Source organism: Canis lupus, chromosome 3, assembly GCF_003254725.2.
Source record: "Canis lupus dingo isolate Sandy chromosome 3, ASM325472v2, whole genome shotgun sequence".
In the NCBI taxonomy this organism is placed as follows: domain Eukaryota; kingdom Metazoa; phylum Chordata; class Mammalia; order Carnivora; family Canidae; genus Canis; species Canis lupus.
Window position 1 is genome coordinate 71,740,241 of NC_064245.1, and position 18,404 is coordinate 71,758,644.

Sequence of the window (18,404 nt, forward strand, 5' to 3'; positions counted from 1 at the left end):
AATTAGAAGAAAATAGGTAAGAATTAACTATATTGACTAAGGTTGTGCTGTGAGGTAACAAAATCATAAAGAAAATCAAAGAAGTGATTACTATAAGTTCAAAATTAGTTATTTACATTTGGAAGAAAGGAAGTACATGGAGAGCCTTCTGGAGTAGCTAGAAAAGTCTGTTTTCTGATCTGGGTGGTCGTGTTATACTGTTTTCTTTAGAATAAGTTGTTTGTTTTGTGTAATTTTCTAAATCTGTGTTTTATTTTACTTTGGAAAGTTTTTTTTTTTTTTAATTTATGAAAGAATGACACTCTGAATGCTACCTTTATTTTGACTTCTCGTTATGGTAATTTTCAAATATACAGAAAAGTTGAAAGTGTATGTAAAGACGAGTGTACTCGCCACACTGTTTTATAGCTTGTTTTTTTTGTTCAATAAAAGGGATCTTTCTATGTAACTAAATATGGAACATAGCCACTTCTAAATTCCGTAGTATAGATGTGATACTTTATTACATCAGTTTCCTGTCGATGGGCATTTAATTTATTTCTGATTTTGTTCCTATTAGAAGTAGTGCTGCTAGTATGTCCTGATGACACATTCCTAAAATTTGCCGTCACAGGGTATTCTAACAGGCAGAGTGTAAATGGTTGTGTGTTGTGAATGAACAAGATGTAGCCTATATTGATCAAGACATCCCTGTGTAATCTAGGAAGGGCATTAGTGTCCAAGGAAGAACTGGATTCTCCACAGTGGGGTCTTTACACAACATCATACCTCCCCTGGATCGAGATTCAGGTTTAATCCTGTGGTTCTCCTGTTACCTCATTTTGGTTGTTGTGGGTATAATTGGTATATCACTTACCTATTGCCCCAATATGTTGCATAAGAACCCCCCACCCCCCAAAGTTCAGAAGTTTGAGCAATATCCACTGGTCTCTATAGGATGGCTGAAGGATGCTTATTGTCTCTGCTGGGTTTGCTCATGGGCCTACAGTCAGCTGTGGGCACAGTGCACAGCCCTTTGCAGTACTCTCCTACATGCTTGATGGTCAGCTGGCTGAGGCTGGTCTCAGATGGCCTTGGCCAAGATGATTCAGCTACCCAAGTCTCCAACACCCTTCCAAGAGGCCAGCCTGTGTGTTTTCTTGTATTGCACTGTAGCGTAGATCATAATCTTTTGCAGGGGGCTAGAAATGGGCCATGCTTTTCAGGCTTCTCCTTAACTAACCTTCAGATGACCAAAGCAAGACCCACAGCTATGCCAGAGCCAGTGGGACTGAACTAACATAACAGAGCAGAAGGCAAGGATACAGAGAGGTGTTGATTGAGGCCATAAGGGTAGTCCACCCTCCAGAGCCATCCAGCAGCATATTTTAAACAGACACTTCTTGGAAGCATTAAACATTGCTGTTATTTCTAAACTACAGGCATCATACCTTTGAAGTATGGAAAATGGGGGTCAAATATATTTGTGGGAGAATCATAAAAGCTTTTGCTTTTTTTAAAAAAATTATTGTTAAGGGTTATAAAGGTAATTCACACATGGAGAAGCCTACCTTTATTCTGTCTTAAAAATATTTCTTCTCCAGTTTTGATATTTTCCCCTGGGATACATTTCAGGAAACAGATTTTTCTCTGTGCATATTTTTTAAAAAGATTTTATTTATTCATGAGAGACACAGAGAGAGAGGTAGAGACATAGAGGGAGAAGCAGGCTCCCCGTGGGGATCCCAATACAGGACTTGATCCGGATCATGATCTGAGCCAAAGGCAGATGCTCAACCACTGAGCCACCTAGGTGCATTGTTCTCTGTGTATGTTTTTCTTTGTTTGATAGTGTTCTTGGAGTTGGTTTTAAAAGCTGGTTCTGAGGTGACTTCTAGGTGGCTCAGTTGGTTAAGCCTCTGCCTTTGGCTCAGATCATGATCTCGGGATATAAAGCCCCACATCGGGCTCCCTGCTCAGTGAGGAGTCTGCTTCTCCTTTTGCCCCACCTTACCCCACTCGTGCTCTGTGTCTTCTACTCTCTCTCAAATAGGTAAATAAAATCTTAAAAAAAGAAAATAAAATCTGGCTCTGAGAACACTGAGTCAATATAAGGAGCTAGAATCACAAATCAACATCCTTAAGTGTTTTTGCATAAGATAGGGGCATTAAAGATAGGATTAGTTCTTGTATCTTTATTGCTGGAAATTTCTTCTATTTTAATTTTTATTAATTTTTTTCTTTTTTTCTTTTAATTTTTATAAGTGACAAATTTAGGTTTTTCCAGAACAGTGATTGTCAACAGCAGATATGTAGCACCTAGGTATGTGGATGGCAAGAAATTGTTACTAGTAATTGTATATTAAAACTTTTTTTCAAAAAAATCAGGTCTGTTCCCATAGAGTGCAATATTATATGACATATCTCTACTTTCTTCTCTGTGGAAATACAAAATACTGAAATAAAACTTTGCATATGCATATACTTATTAAATCGTCCTCATTATGTATGTATCATAAAATTTTACACACTTTAGTTGTTTAACGGAAAGTGTGTATTGTACCAAGTAGGCAATTTAAAGGACTTTTCAAACTAAGTTTCCCTGTTGTAGAGCCATCTGATGTAGCTGCTCCAAATTATAGATCTGAAAATAGAGATTAGAGAAAAATATTTTAAACCTTAAGGATGAATTAGTATGATTTTGGAGATAAGTCTCATCCTAGAGTACGATGTCTACATGAAAAGTATTTATTAACTGATACAACCCTGTAGATTATCAAGAGGGTAAGGCGACAGTTTTTTTTGACAGCCCTTCCTATGCTTGGCAGGTTACGATAATGATTTCAGTAATGACAGAAAGCAAGTTCCCGTTGTAATTGTAGTTCTTTGGTCCATTCTTGGACTTAGTTTATTATTTGTGAACATTTTTGGAGTGCAGGAAAGGGCAAGGAGGAAAGAAGGAAGATGTGCGCCACCAGGGTTTATCAAGTACTTATAGGTGTGCAGAGATCTCCAGGACACCTCATTTTCCTTCAGAAAGCTTACGTCATTGACAAAACAGGTTGCATGTGTTAGAAAAAATAGTATCTGCCAGGCAGTAAGCAAAGCAAGCAAGCAAGTAAGCAACCTATTGTATCTCATTTGGTTCTCATAGTGACTGGCAGATGGAAGGCAACCATGATTTACAGTTGAGTAAGATGTGCTTCAGACATTAAGTATTGGTTCAAGATCATATAGGACCTCAGTGTCAAATGAATTAGGAAGTAGAGAGGTAACTCTGGGCTGACATTATAACTTTCAAATCAGGGGGGTTGGAAGTGTCTAGAGCACCCCTTAGGAAGTGTGGAAGAGGGCCCACTACTTGCATTTCTGGGTGGAGACCAGGGATGATAGATGCCTTGCAGTATACCCAGGACAGCCCTATATAACGAGAATGTCCTCTTCTGCAAAGCTTATAAACACCCTACCAAATGTTCATGTGGGCAAACAGCATGTTTATAATGATCTGTGCCTATAAGTTCTAAACATAAAGTATTTTTTATGGCTTTAACATACATTATATCTCCCAGAAGTGGAAATTCCTAATTGTAAGATAACTTGTATTTAACATTTTTTTGAAATTTTCTTAGAATTGTTCAGCATTTTGAAATTGCCATTATTGACAGCAGTGCAAATCATGATTTTTGGGCTGACAAACAACACATGCCTCTGTCAGTTTGCATTTATAGTTGTTGCACTCACAGTGAATCTACCCAGAGATGCAGGTGTCTGATGACTTCCTTATGACTGCTAGCGTAGTTGGGCCTGAAAATTTGCTTACTGAAATGTATCTCTCCTTTTATTTCTCCTTTTCTGGAATTTATGTGTATAGATAGATTATTTATCTACAAGTTTCACTTCAAGATAGTAAAGGGATGTTATAAAATAGTTGTTATAGCAAGGGAATGTTGTTTCTGAAAGGATTGCACCAAGGTTAGATTTTTTGGGAAAGTCACTATTTAAAGGTAAGGAAGGATTTAAGTAAGTAAGAGGTCCTAGAGTTGGGGTTGGATTGTCAATGGCTGAAAGAACTTTATTCTTAAAGTTTTGGGATAAAGGAGTGATTGTGAACGCAGCAGTGTTTATGCTATTATGGAATAAGAATACATCTGGGAGGAGGTATCAGGAGAAATTAGGCTGAGGCTGGATCTGGAGTTCTAGAACTGTGTGAAGGTTGCGTAACCAACGGTCTAAAGAGGAAGTGAACAGGAAAGAGACTAAAGTAAACTGAGAGAAATCAGTCAGACTTTTTGGGGTATATTCAAGAAAGGCAGGTAAAGTGAGATTATTTGATTTTTATTTATTTCTATAGTCCCTCTTTGGCATCATTTAAAAGTACATAGAAAGGTCTCCTCACAAGAACAAAAATTTTCTGTGTGTGTTGATGGATATTAATTGGACTTATTGTGGTGATCTTTTTGCAGTACATTCAAATATTTTGATTTACAACATTGTACAACTGAAACTATATAGTGTTGTGTGACTTACACCTCGATGAAAAATAATAAAATAAAAATAAGTGAAGCAGTCCTTTCTTCAAGGAACTTAGCCTCTTAGGAAAAAAGATAAAATTAAAAACTTCGTATCATGTGTTATATGTAATAATAGAAATATGTACAAACTTTAGTGTGGGATAATAGTGGTTAAAATAATTAGGTAGTTCAAAGAAAATCTTTTCAAGGACACGGTACTTGAGCTGTATCTGAATAGATGAATGCATGTGATTTTTCATCTATTTCTTGGAAAAAGAGGAGTTACACACAACTTTAGCTTACTCAGTAATAGTTTCTTAACCTTGTAGTCAGAAGGTCAGGCAATGAGAGCAGGAGAAGATCGTAGTTTTGTGCAGGGCTGCTGAAAGCTGCTGGGGGACCCTCCAATGCAGATGGTGGCCCTGCAGGGCAGTGCCCTTCTGCACACAGCTTTCTTGTCCCTCAGATGAGAGGTGGTAACTTGCTCTTGCTACTTCTGGAGTCTGCATTACTCCTTGTGGTTTTTCTACCTGCCAGCCTTTTTTTTTTTAAATAGTCCCTTAATTAAACCTGACTCAAATTATTCAATTTGATCGTGTCATCTGTTTCCTACTAGAAACCTTATGGGCACAGTAATTGTAATTACATGAAAAAAGACAAAATACACAATAAAAATAGAGGGGAAAATCTTTATTCTAAATTACAAATACAATATCACAAATAAAAAGAATAATCACACATTGGGCACAATTCTAGTGAGATACAGCATTCTTGATGAGGGACTTTTCATATTGACAAAAATAAAGACATTGAGATTTAGATGGTTATAAAAGAAAAAATTGAGTTGATAATATATAAAATTTTGAATTTATATATTTATATCCAATGAGGGGAAAAATCACAAAGGATCTTATACTGAACCAAATACAAGTGGGCATTTATTTATTCACTTACTCATTTGTTTAATAGTACTTACATGATTTCTGCTTGGGGACACTCTTCTGGGGTCCTCTTGGACATTTACTGAGCTTTAATGGCATTATCACAAGGCACAGAAGGATTATGAATTTTCGTTAATAGGACACATGAAAATGCTGCCAGAAGGAAATTATTGTTACTAGATTGTTTCACTTACATAATTTCATGCTTTGTTTTAAAATCACAGCTGTATTCTTAACATGGAGCAGGTAATGGCCTACCTGAGTCTCTGGTCTCTTCGAACTCAGTATGTGATTTCATGGAAACAGGCACCTGTTCTGAATACTGGCAGACCTTCCCTAGCTTTACAGCTGAGGTAGTGTTTCTGCCTGTCTTTGCTTTTATGGAAAAGGTAAATAATATTTTGATTAGGGTGAAGTTTCAGATTCTGCTGCATTCCCTAAATCAGTGCTTCTTCAACAGAAAAGTAATGTGAGCCATATATGTAGTTTGAAATTTGTAAAATTATGAATTACATTTGAATAGTAACCACATTACAAAAACAGGTGAAATCCATTTTGCCAGTATGTTTTATTTCACTCCGTGTATCCAAAATATCCTCATTTCAACATGTAACCAATATTCTAAAATTATTAGTGAGATATTTTACTTTTTTTCATGCAAAGTCTTTAAAATCAGGTGTTTTTCACTTCTAGCACTCAACTTGGATGAGGAATTTTCATTAGAAATACTTGATGATGATTTAGATTTCATAAAATGTATAGTTGAGAAAGTAGATTCACCTACCCAAGAAGTTCCCCCAGAGTCAAGTGTCAGTTTGTAAGTTTAGATTTAAAATAATTAAAATGAAATAAAGTTAGAAATTTTGTTCCTTAGTTGCGCTAGTCACATTTTAAGTGTTAGTAGCTCCAGTTGCTCCTAATGGCTACCATATTGGACAACACAGCTACAGAAGATTCTTCTTCTTCTTCTTCTCCTCCTCCTCCTCCTTCTCCTTCTTCTCCTTCTTAAGATTTATTTGTTGATTTGAGAGGGAGAGGGAGCGGGTGTGTGTGGCGAGAGAGGCAGTGGAAGAGGGAGAGAGAGAATCTCAGGTGGACTCCCTGTTATATATGGAGCCAGATGCATCATGAGGCTCCATCTCACAACCCTGAGATCATGACCTAAGCTGTATCAAGAGTTGGACGTTTAATTGACTGAGCCACCCAAGTGCCCCAGCTACAGATTATTCTTAAACCATACTTGAGTGCTTTTGAATTTCTCAGGTTATTTCTTCTGCAGAACTAATCCATGTCACAGAGTCCTTAGAAACTTTTTAGCCAGATCAGGCTTATTCATCAAGAATATAAATACCTAGGGGAAAATAACTCTGCATATTTGTGCTTTATTCCTGTGGCCAAGGAGTACCTTACACATGGCAGGTGTTTAATAAATGTTTACCTAGCTAAATCCCATTTCTTCCTCAAATTGCTATTTAAATTGCACTTTCTCCGAAAGTGTATCCTGACTCTAGTCTATCCCATTTGCTTCATTCCATCTTCTCAGAGAATTGAGTTCTTTTCCTCCTGGCCATATATGCTTATACACTGATTTGTGAATGATTTTGTGATTAATGTCCATCTCCTGGACTAGTCTATAAGTTCCACAAGAAGGGGGAATGTGTTTTTATTCACTGAAGTATCCTCTGCTCCTAGTGGAACATATGGCACGTATGGAATAAATATTGGTCAGATAATAATAGCACAGGACCATTTAAAATATGAAGTGATTAGCAGAATGTCAATTCATAACTTCATAGAAGTCAGTTTCTTTCATGCTGGAGACAAGGAATTTTTTTTAAGATGAGACATATTGAAATATTAGATTCTTAGTGTTTGTTCAAGCCTTTTTGCTCCCATAAGCATGCCTCTTCTTAACTTTTCCTCTGTTTATTATATTCATTGTCTTGAAATAGCTGTCACCTCACATCCGTCTCTGCTTATAACTTAAGGTACACTGAGGACAAAAAAACAAAAAAACTGATTTGTAAAATACTTTTCAGGAGCTGAGAAAGGTCTAGGGCAAAAGCAAAGGTACATAGAGGAGGCATCTTTTGCTGTTTCAGGACAATTTAAAATAAACCCACCCTGTTAATTATACCAGAGTAATGAGCCTTACCTGCAATATGTGGAAATATAATTAAAAATGTATTGTGGGTCAGTAGACCAAGTTGTCAGGTCATTATCTGAATCATAAATTTGGGAGCAATGCCCATTAAAGGTTACTAGTTCGGAAAGGTTAGAATAGAATTTCGTCTTCACAGATAGAAAGTTATGCAGTTTGAATAATGCTTTAGAAAACTATCATCATTTGACTTTTTGAGAAAACATCTCACATAACTGTAATAGGCATACAGAAATGTGCATGTAAGGGTGCAGCTTGAGGAATTTCCATATCCAGATCAAGAAACAGTGCATTTACCCTCATAACATCCCAGAGACTACCCTCTTGCTGCTCCCCCTTTCCTGCCCTCCAGAGTAAATCACTACCCTGACAAAGATAAGTTTTTCCTGTTTTTGTACTTTATAAATGGAATCATGTGGTATCCGCATTTGAATTAATATAATAGATTATCATTCTAAGTGACATTCCTGATAGCAACTCATTGAAAACAGTCTGTTTTCCATTTTCCTTATTATGTATCTAATTTGGCAGTTTACCACTGTGTCTGGTTCTTTATTATTCTTTTGAGAGATTTTCTGTGTAAATGTATGTATATATGTGTGTGTGTGCACTTACATGCATATATATGTATATGCTTTAAAAAAATCTTACTCAAAACTGATTTTGCTCTGCTATGTATGTTATTCACCTCTTAGTGATAAGTCTTAAAGCCTTTTTCATATCAGCTCATATGGGTCTACTTTGTTTTTCCAAGTAGTGCACAGTACCCCAGTGTATGGATGTATCATAATTTAATGAACCAGCTGTCCACTGAAGAATAGTTAGTTAGTTGCCAATTTTTTGCTTTTAGAACCATACTCAGATATGGAATTGCTGAACAGTGGGGTCCGTGCATCTTAAATTTGCTCGGATATTTCTAAATGGCCTTTCAAAGAGTTTTGCCAGCTTCTACTCCCATTAGCAAGTTTTGAAAACTCCTATTTCCAGTGTTGTTGCTGTAGTTATGTGTTATCAAGCTTAATTTAATCTTTGCATTCTGATAGAGGAATATCAGTGAGTATTTATTTATTTATTTATTTATTTATTTATTTATTTATAAAGATTTTGCTTATTTATTCATGAGAGACACACACAGAGAGAGAGGCAGAGACATAGGCAGAGGGAGAAGCAGGCTCTATCCCAGGACTCCAGGATCAGGACCTGAGCTGAAGGCAGACACTCAACCACTGAACCACCCAGATGCCCAGAGTCATTGTTATTTAAATTTACGTTTTCTTTAGTTTTGAGTGACGTTAGTTATTTATATGTTTATTTGTATTTCTCTTAGGACTTGTCCTGTCCTTTGCTCATTTTCCTATAGGTTTGTTCATACTTTTCTTAATAACATCAAAGAGCTCTTTTATATAAATGAAATTAGCCCTTTTATGTCATTGTAGTGTTAATTTCTTTCAGTTTGTTTTTTTGTATTCACTGTGTTTATAGTCGTTTTTTACTCCCAAACAGAATGTTTACATTTTTATGTGGTGAAATGTACCAATTTTTTCCTTATTGCCTTCTGAATTTTATGTTTTTATGAGAAAAAGCATTGGAAAGTTGAGACACATAGACAGACAGACAGATAGATAACTCCAGCCTGGCATGGAAAAAGAATCTCAAGAAATGTTTGTGGGAAATGTGGCTAAGCAGAAATTTAAATTTCAGTCAAATGTGTTGTGACCAACTATAAATAAACAAAAATTTGGATATTTTCTGCCAAAAATTGTTTAACATTTTTGACAGCTTTTGGAAGAATTGTCAATGCTATGCTTTTTTTCTTCTGTGCTTGTTATTTGGGGTTTTAATTTCTCAAATGATCCCTCTTTTCAGATTTCAAATTATAACCTATTTCCTGCACCACTGCTGGCGTCCAGTGATCCATGTCAGAAGTACTTCCAGGTCAGACACACTTTCACATGTTTCAATGCAGAGAAGCAGTTGAATATTAAAATGTGAACAAATATATGTGATAGATGACTGTTTTGATGTTAAACATGGTTTGCTAAAATGACATGTTTTTGCTTTTTATTGTTCACTCATGTGGTGGAAAAGTAGATCGTTAAAATAAGATAGGAGAATCAACTGAACTTACCTGTATTTATGTAGCAATTGCATGACTCTAGTAATATAATAAAAAAGTATTTTATTGATTATAACAGGAAACTAAAACTATGTCAGATTTTCCCAACTAGCATTGCACGTGATAGCCTGTGAATACTTACATATGGACAATGAGGTGTCAGTGGTGAGTCTTCTAAAACAGCATCTTAGCCATTGTTGAGTCTTCAACCATTGTTGGGTTTGTCTAGAGCAGAACTCCCCCATTGAGTATTCTCTTTGATCTGGTGCTGATTAAATTCAGGCCTTAAGAAAACCACCTTAATTTTATTGTATATCCCTTTCTCTGTGTCAGGATGGATGCTAGTCCACACACAGTGTGGTGTGGGATTTAACTCTTCATCTCACAGTAATAGAATAAGGAAGAAGTAATTGCTGTAACAGTTTGAATTACACATAGACTTAGGACTGCAAGTGAAAGATGAATTGTGGAATTCATATTTGTTAGGATACAAACCACTCAGCAAATTCTGAGTTTTTAAGTAAGTAGATTTAAACCATGGACAGATGGGTATTAAAGTCTCTCAGTTCTGAATTAAAATCCTTAAGGACGTCCCAGCCATTTTCTCCTTTATATAATACTGCATGTTCTGTTTCAACGTAGAACTAAAATAAAACATAACGAAATAAACGCCAAGCTCAGTAGAGGTATGTGAACAACAGGTAATATTCTTTTTATACATAACAGCCAAAAACAATGTGATAAACCTAAATTCACACAGGAAAATTAGGAACTTTGAGCTGATTCTTAGATCCCCACTGTGGTAATTTAAGGGCAGGGAGTAGATTTTCTTTGTAGATACATATTTGAACAGGCATATTAGTTTTGGAAAATCAGGGCAAATACACATGTCCTTTTAAAAACACAGGTTAAACTGTTGAGAATGGTTCCTTTTAGGAATTCTTTAGCATTTAAAATCTTTTATTACATTGCAAGATAAGCTCTCTATGGAAACTGTAAAGACAAAGCTGGCAAGCATATAAAATGCTGTGTTTTCCTCTAAATGGAAGTGAACAAATCAGATAACTTCTAGGAATTTCTTACTGTCACTTATAGTTTATTATGCTAATGTATTCATTCTTTCTAATGGTACTCAAGTTGCTTTTGTTTGTTGGTAGTTGTATAAGAGATAATGACACAATTATCCAGCACTTTTTTTTTTTTTTAAGATTTTATTTATTTATTCATGAGAGACACAGAGAGAGGGAGAAGCAGGCTCCATGCAGGGAGCCCGATGTGGGACTTGATCCCGGGTCTCCAGGATTACGCCCTGGGCCAAAGGCAGACCCTCAACTGCTGAGCCACCCAGGCATCCCCAGCATGGTTTTTTAATGACAACTACTGCTATCATGTGTTGGTATAGGATGTGATGCATTTTACAAGGAAAGCAGTATTCTTATTTTAGTGGAGTGTATAGCCCAGTCATTTTTTTTTTAATTAAAAATTCAGGTGGCAAATAAAATCTTAAAAAAAAAGAAAAGAAAAGAAAAGAAAGGGGCAGCCCAGATGGCTCAGCGGTTTAGCACTGCCTTTAGCCCAGGGTGTGATCCTGGAGACCCAGGATCAAGTCCCACATTGGGCTCCTTACATGGAGCCTGCTTCTCCCTCTGCCTGTGTTTCTGCCTCTCTCTCTCTCTCTCTCTCTCTCTCTGTCTCTCATGAATAAATAAATAAAATTAAAAAAAAAAAAGAAAAAAATTCAGGTGGTAGCTAGTACAGAAGAGTCTGGTCCAATAACTGGGATAAAGTAGCCTTCCATCCCATTTCCTGATGACAGGGAGCCTTTTAAAAAACAAACATACCCCCGAACATACACCATTATCTGTCTGGAAGATTCCTGTTGAACCTTCAAGATTCAACTCAGGAGTCCTTTCCGAGGAGGTCTCAGCCAATGACATAATCAAGTAGTTACCCTCTTTCACGGAATCTGCCATTGTTCCATACTCTCTGGTAGAAATGACCTGAGGCCCAGCTTGTCAGTTAGTCAAGAAAACCTGTGTCATTACTTTATCGCTCACCTACTTCTTCCCACCTAAGCCAGTATCTTCAAGCTTGCTCATTGACCATATTTATCCAACTTGGTCATAAAAATCTAGAGCTGTATTAAAAACATACGTTAATTTTCCGAAGACGTTGAGGCTCTTCTAAACAATGCAAATGGCTTAGAAATTGAGCAGAGAAAATATCCTTGGGATAAGCATATATACTATCCCAAGGTGACTGCTTTCAAGGTCTTCATTCTTTTTTGTTTGTTTGTTTTTATTTATTTATTCATGAGAGACTCAGAGAGAGAGAGAGAGAGAGAGGCAGAGACACAGGCAGAGAGAGAAGCAGGCTCCCTACGCGGAGCCTGATGTGGGACTGGATCCCAGGACTCTGGGATCATCACCTGAACCAAAGGCAGATGCTCAACCACTGAGCCACCCAGGTGTCCCCCAAATACTTTTTTTCTCATAAGATTCTCTACCTACTTCAGCCATTGTGAGTTTGTTTATTTTTTTTTAAGATTTTATTTATTTATTCATGAGAGACAGAAAGAGAGAGAAAGAGAGAGAGAGGGGCAGAGACACAGGCAGAGGGAGAAGCAGGCTTCATGCTGAGAACCCAACACGGGACTTGATCCCTGGTCCCCAGGATCACGCCCTGGACTGAAGGTGGTGCTAAACTACTGAGCCACCCACACTGCCCGTGAATTTGTTTAATAACTGTTCCTTCTCATTACCTATTCTGATTGAATTTCTTGAAGAAAAGTATCTGGTACATCTCTTTGAGTCTCCTCATCTCCACTTGGGATATTTAACAAAGTGAGTCCTAGGCAATTAAGTTGAATGGGCTTGAAAAAACCCTTAGGTAGATAAGACCTAGCTATTGAAATCACCCTCGTACCATAAAGCCTGGGTAGTTGCCCTGTGAATCAGCTGTGTGAAGCTGTTAGAAACTTCCAAGGTTACGGACTCCTGGGTGGCTCAGTTGGATGAGCCTTTGACTCTTGGTTTCAGCTCAGGTCATGATCTCAAGGTCCTGGGATCCAGCCCCATGGCTGGCTTTGCGCTCATTTGGGGAGTCTGTTTGAGGATTCTTTCTCTCTCCCTCTGCCCCTACCTCTCTCACGTGCATGCACACACTCTCTCTCAAATAAATAAATCTTAAAAAAATAAATAAATAAAAGAAACTTCCAAGGTTCTAATCCTGTGATCTCAGTGACCCATAGCCTTGGCCTCTTTTGTTCAGAGAGAAGTTCTTATCATTTTCGTCACATTGGGAGTTTACTTTCATGAGTAATTTCAGGAAACCAGGCTTATTTTGCCTCTCCCTCCTAAAAGAAACAAAATCTGAGTTATTTTATTTCCTTAATACTTTGAGGTCTAGTTCAAAAGGCAACATTGCTCAGGGTAGAAATTGGCTGTTAACTCCTCAGTGGAAATAAAATTGTGTAGCAGAAAAATGAAAATGAAGAAATTATGAAGTTTAATTGAAGAGTGGGACAAACAAACATTGGGCTTCCCTGGGCCATTTGTCCATTTCCAATTCCAATTCCAATTCCAATGAATGAATGTCATGGGAGCACACAGAGAGTAGAACAGGGTATGGAGAGAAGAGTTTCTGGTCATTATTGAGAAAATTTTCTTTGACAGTTGCCTAGAGGTCTCAGAAAAGAGAAACAGAGGGGGCAGGTTTAACTACAGGTTCCAGCATGGGTTTGTATTAGGATGTTGTCAGAATTATGGGATTACATTTTAGTGTTGGGATCTTAGTGACTCTCGGTTTCTGGAAAGCTTTATTGGTTATAGAATTTTTTAAAATTTTTATTTATTTATGATAGAGAGAGAGAGAGAGAGGCAGAGACACAGGCAGAGGGAGAAGCAGGCTCCATGCACCGGGAGCCCGACGTGGGATTCGATCCCGAGTCTCCAGGATCGCGCCCTGGGCCAAAGGCAGGTGCTAAACCGCTGTGCCACCCAGGGAACCCTTGGTTATAGAATTTAAGTAACCCTCGCTTACTTAGTTTTGTTTAGGCCTCATAAAAAGTACTCTGTTTATTAACGAAGCATTTTTTCTTTAGTTGCTAATAGGAGAAAACTCAGTTTAAAATGGTTTAAGCACACACCAAAAAATCAATTGACTTTAATACCCAAGGAGTCTAGGGGTATTATGTTGTAGGTATGGCTTCTTTTAGGGATTCCAACAATGTCATTAGAGCTTCCTCTTTTCTCTCTGTCTCATGGATCTGCTTGCTCATAGGTTCATGCTAATAACTCAGGTTGCCTCTTCATGGTGACCTCTCAAAGCTCCAGACTCATATCTTCTAGTTTTAGAAAAAGAGAAAAGAGAGCACCCCTTTTCTGAGCATTCTGGCAACAATCTTAGGGCTGGCTTTGTGTGGGTCACATGCTTTTCCTTGAGCCAGTCACCATAGCCATGAGGATTTGCTACTCTGACTGGCTGGGCCTGGGCCATGTCCTCTACAAAATAACGGGCAGCATCATCTCTGCCTGAAACACCTGGGCTGAACCCCTAGAATGTAAGCTGCCCAAGAGTAGGTATTTTTATTTTGTCAGTTTTGTGCCCTGCTATAACCTTCATAGTTAGAACCATATCTTTTGCACAGTAGAGCACACCAGAGAATCTGTTGAATCAAGGAATGAGTGTGTAGAAAGGTTTATTCCCCAAGAAAAATTGTGGGGTTGTTACCAGATAGAGAGGAAATAATGCATGTCAGGCTATCACAGATGTTTCTCCGTGTGCATGCAGGGGAGCAGTGGCAGTAGTAATATTAGCTCTTGTCTCACTTTGAATTAACTTACACCCAGCTCTGGAATAGGAATTGATCCTCCTGAATTGATGTTGAATCATAACAGCATGACGAATAACTTTGGAGACAATGGCAAAGTTTTGGAGCCCCATCCAACTACCAGAAATCTAGGAGCAGAACCTTCTCTGTATTGCTCAAATGTGTCAATAGAGTTCTGCCGTTAGATCATAGTAATAGTTGTATGACTCTGTGAATATGCTAAACACCCCTGAATTGTACATTCAGAGTGAGCTTTATGATATGTAAGTTATATCCTATAAAGTGAATAAAACAGTCAGCACTCTCAAGGAACTTATAATTTAGGAGGGGAGTTAGACATCTCAGTTGGCATTTATAGTGTAATATAGAAGTGCTGATATGAACAGCCTGTTACATACCTAGCACAGAGGTGGGGGCACCCATCATTGTGTTTAGGAATCAGAGAAAGGCTAAAAGAGCTGGGTTTTGTAGGATTTATAGTTTTCAGGCAGGGTATAGGGTGGGGGTAGGGGAGATGAAGGCAAAAGACATACCTAGGTAGAGGAAACAAACTCCATGTGCACGGGGAAGAGTTGAGAAGGGGCTTGGCATTGTCAAGAAAGTTGACTGTGGCTATAGTGTAGAGAACAAGACGGGGGGTGGGGGTACAGTGGTGGGAGATGTGACCAGAAGGCTCGATTGAGACTAGCATAGGGGAGTTTGAAGTGGCTCACAGAGTGAGCTGAATTCAAACAAGGGGCCAGAAGGTGTTTCAAGCAGGAGATCTACACGATCAGTTTGTGTTTATTTTTTTTTTTTTAAGATTTTATGTATTCATAAGAGACAGAGAGAGAGAGAGAGAGGCAGAGACACAGGCAAAGGGAGAAGCAGGCTCCATGCAGGGAGCCCAACATGGGACTCGATCCCAGGTCTCCAGGATCAAGCCCTGGGCTGAAGGTGGTGCCAAACCACTGAGTCACCCGGGCTGCCCGCGGTTTGTATTTAGAATGATACAGGGCAAAATGTGTCAGGCTAGACTGCAGAGCCATTACGCTTGCAGATTTAGAAGGAAACTGATGAGTGATGAGTGCCTGAAAGCAGGCATGGAGGAGGTGGGAAGGGGAGACTCAGTTTACCAGAGGAACACTTTAAGGAAAATGGGCAGAATTCGGTAGGATAGGAAAGCCATGAAGGACCATCCCAGTGCTGCTAGTCTGGGAAATGCAGAGGCAATGCCCTGAATTCTCACTTAGGGTCTAGCCCATGTGTCAGTGGATTTAACTCCCTCCATCCCTCCAATTCCTAGGGAGTATTAGGCCAAGTGGTCTTCGATCTTAAATCTGTAGTAACATCATGGGAGGCAAAGATAAATGGAGGTGGCCTGAATGCCCCAACTTCTGAGTGTCACTGTGGTATTAGGATCGGGGAAAGCAGGCTAAAATGTCTTACATGGAGAAGAGCAGAAGCAAGAGATGCGTGAGGGGGGTGGTAGCCTTTCACTTTTATATCCACAGAGCGTTCATTGGTTCCCCATTCTTTTTAGTATCTATACGATTGCTGTGTTGCTATTTCCCAGCATATGTGATTCCCTTTCGATCATGGTTACTAATGATGCTGGTGGTAAATATGAGGAAGGAAGGGAAGAGAGGGAGGGCCAGAATGGGGTGCTGGGGGGCATGGTGGTGACAGGAGCACTGTACCCCACGTACCGGAGCCTCCGCTGAGCCGTTAATGCTGTTCATACCAAAGCTTGGAGAACTCGGATCTGGGAGCATGACAGCTGATAAGAAATCACGTCTGGCAGAGAAGTATACCAGCCTGTTCTGGGTCACAAAACATATACTTTGGACTCTAAATAGCCTTTTCTTCTATGGCGGAATTGCATAAGAATTTCTTGAGCCGAGACCGAGGAGCAAAATAAATTGGTCTGGATAGTATATTGAAAGATTTTATTTTAACTCTTGCTCAGATGCTGCATGGGATAAAAGCTGGAGAGGAGCTAGACTTTTAATGTAAACAGTTCTTGAGATGTTAAATGAAACACTTGGCTTTTTTTTTTTTTTTTCCATCGTATTCACTGATTTTTTTCTCTGAACATGCATTGAGCACCTACTGTGTGCTACGCTGCTCTTCTGGTTGCTGGAGCTCACGGTCTAATAGGAAACTAAAAAGGCAAGAATAACAGTGGGAGTGATGCTGTCAGAGAGAGAAGTGTATGGAGGTTTGAGGGTATAGAAGAAGGAGCCCTGCAATTTGCCTGGAGGGGCAAGAAGACAGTGCACAACTAGGTGATCTGTACCTTGAATACCTTGAATCTTTTTTTTTTTTTTTTTTTTTAAGATTTTTGGGGCAGGCTGGGTGGCTCAGTGGTTTAGTGCTGCCTTCAGCCCCGGGCCTGATCCTGGAGCCCCGGGATCCAGTCCCATGTTGGGCTACTTGCATGGAGCCTGCTTCTCCCTCTGCCTGTGTCTCTGCGCCCCTCTTTCTCTCTCTCTCTCTCTCTCTAAGTCTCTCACGAATAGATAAATAAAATCTTAAAAAAAAAAAAGGTTTTATTTATCTATTCGTGGGAGACGCAGAGAGAGGCAGAGCATAGGCAGAGGGAGAAGCAGGCTCCCTGCCGGGAGTCTGATGCGGGACTCGATCCCAGGACCCTGGGATCACGACCTGAGCCAAAGGCAGATGCTCAGCCACCCAGGCTCCACCATCTACCTTGAATCTTAAAGGTGAAATAGAAATTTGCCAGATGGGAGAGAAGGATGTTGAGAACGTGTGCAAGGACAAGCAATGTGACATGCGTGATCAGTGTTTCAAGTACCTCAGCAATCATTATCTTGTTCTAGTGGTTCTTGGCCTTGACCACACATTGATTGGAATTGCCCTGACCGGGCCCAATCCCAGGTCAATTGAATCAGAGTCTTTGGAGGGTGTCTTTAGGAGTGGGCCTTTGCCTTCTGTATGTCTTTAAAAGCTTCCCAAGGGATGCATGCAGCTAGGGTTGAAAACATTTCCTTGTTCCTGTAACACCTGTGCTTTGACCTTTTGGAGACCTCTGATCCCTTGGCCTTTCCCTCCCAGCTCTCCATCCTCTTCCTGGCTCCATTCCCTGCCCTCTCCAGGCCCTACCCAGAGTACATTCCTCATCTGTTCACTTCCGCACACCTTATACCTCACTTCTGCCCCCATCTGTGACTATGTCTTCATTTTTACCTCCCATTTTTTAAAAAAGATTTTATTTATTTATTCATGAGAAACACAGAGAGACATACATAGGTAGAGGGAAAAGCAGGCTCCCTGTAGGGAACCTGATATGGGACTCAATCCCTGGACTTTGGGATCATGCCCTGGGCCAAAGGCAGACACTCAGCCACTGAGCTACCCGGGTGCCCCAGTAGGTTGCCTTTTCATTTCATTGACGGTGTCCTTTGCTGTGCAGAACATTTAGGGGGTTGATGTCATCCCACTTGTTTATTTTTGCTTTTGTTGCCTTTGCTTTTGGTCTCAAACCCAAAGAACGATTGCCAAGACCCATGTCAAGGAGCTTACTGCCTATGTTTTCTTCTGGGAATTTTATGGTTTCAAGTCTTACGTTGAAGTCTTTTATCCATTTTAAGTTGATGTTTGTGTGGAGGGGATAAGGGCGTGGTCCCATTTCATTCTTCCACATGTGGCTGTCCAGCTTTCCCAGCACCATTTATTGAAGAGACCATCCTTTCTCAGTTGTGTATTCTTGGCTTCTTTGTCATAAGTTAATTGGCCGTACATGCATGGGGTTATTTCTGCGCTCTCTGGTCTATCCCATTGATCTGTGTGTCTCTTCTTATTCCATCAAACTTAACATTTCTTTTAGAAAAAGTCACCAACTCTGTGTTTCTCCCATGTGACT

At 39.2% G+C, this 18,404-nt stretch overlaps 1 protein-coding gene across 11 annotated transcripts in view; it reads left to right on the plus strand.

Moving 5' to 3' along the window:
• APBB2 (amyloid beta precursor protein binding family B member 2) overlaps positions 1–18,404 on the plus strand; it is a 375,499-nt gene that overhangs the window by 162,490 nt on the left and 194,605 nt on the right. For 3 of the 11 annotated variants that reach the window (XM_035714465.2, XM_049108651.1, XM_049108652.1), the window contains one exon: positions 9,459–9,527. The exons of the other annotated variants lie outside the window; for them this stretch is intronic. In XM_035714465.2, the coding sequence (XP_035570358.1) occupies positions 9,509–9,527 (19 nt within the window). In that variant the 5' untranslated portion in view covers positions 9,459–9,508. The remainder of the gene's footprint in view (positions 1–9,458; positions 9,528–18,404) is intronic. 11 annotated transcript variants of the gene reach the window in all.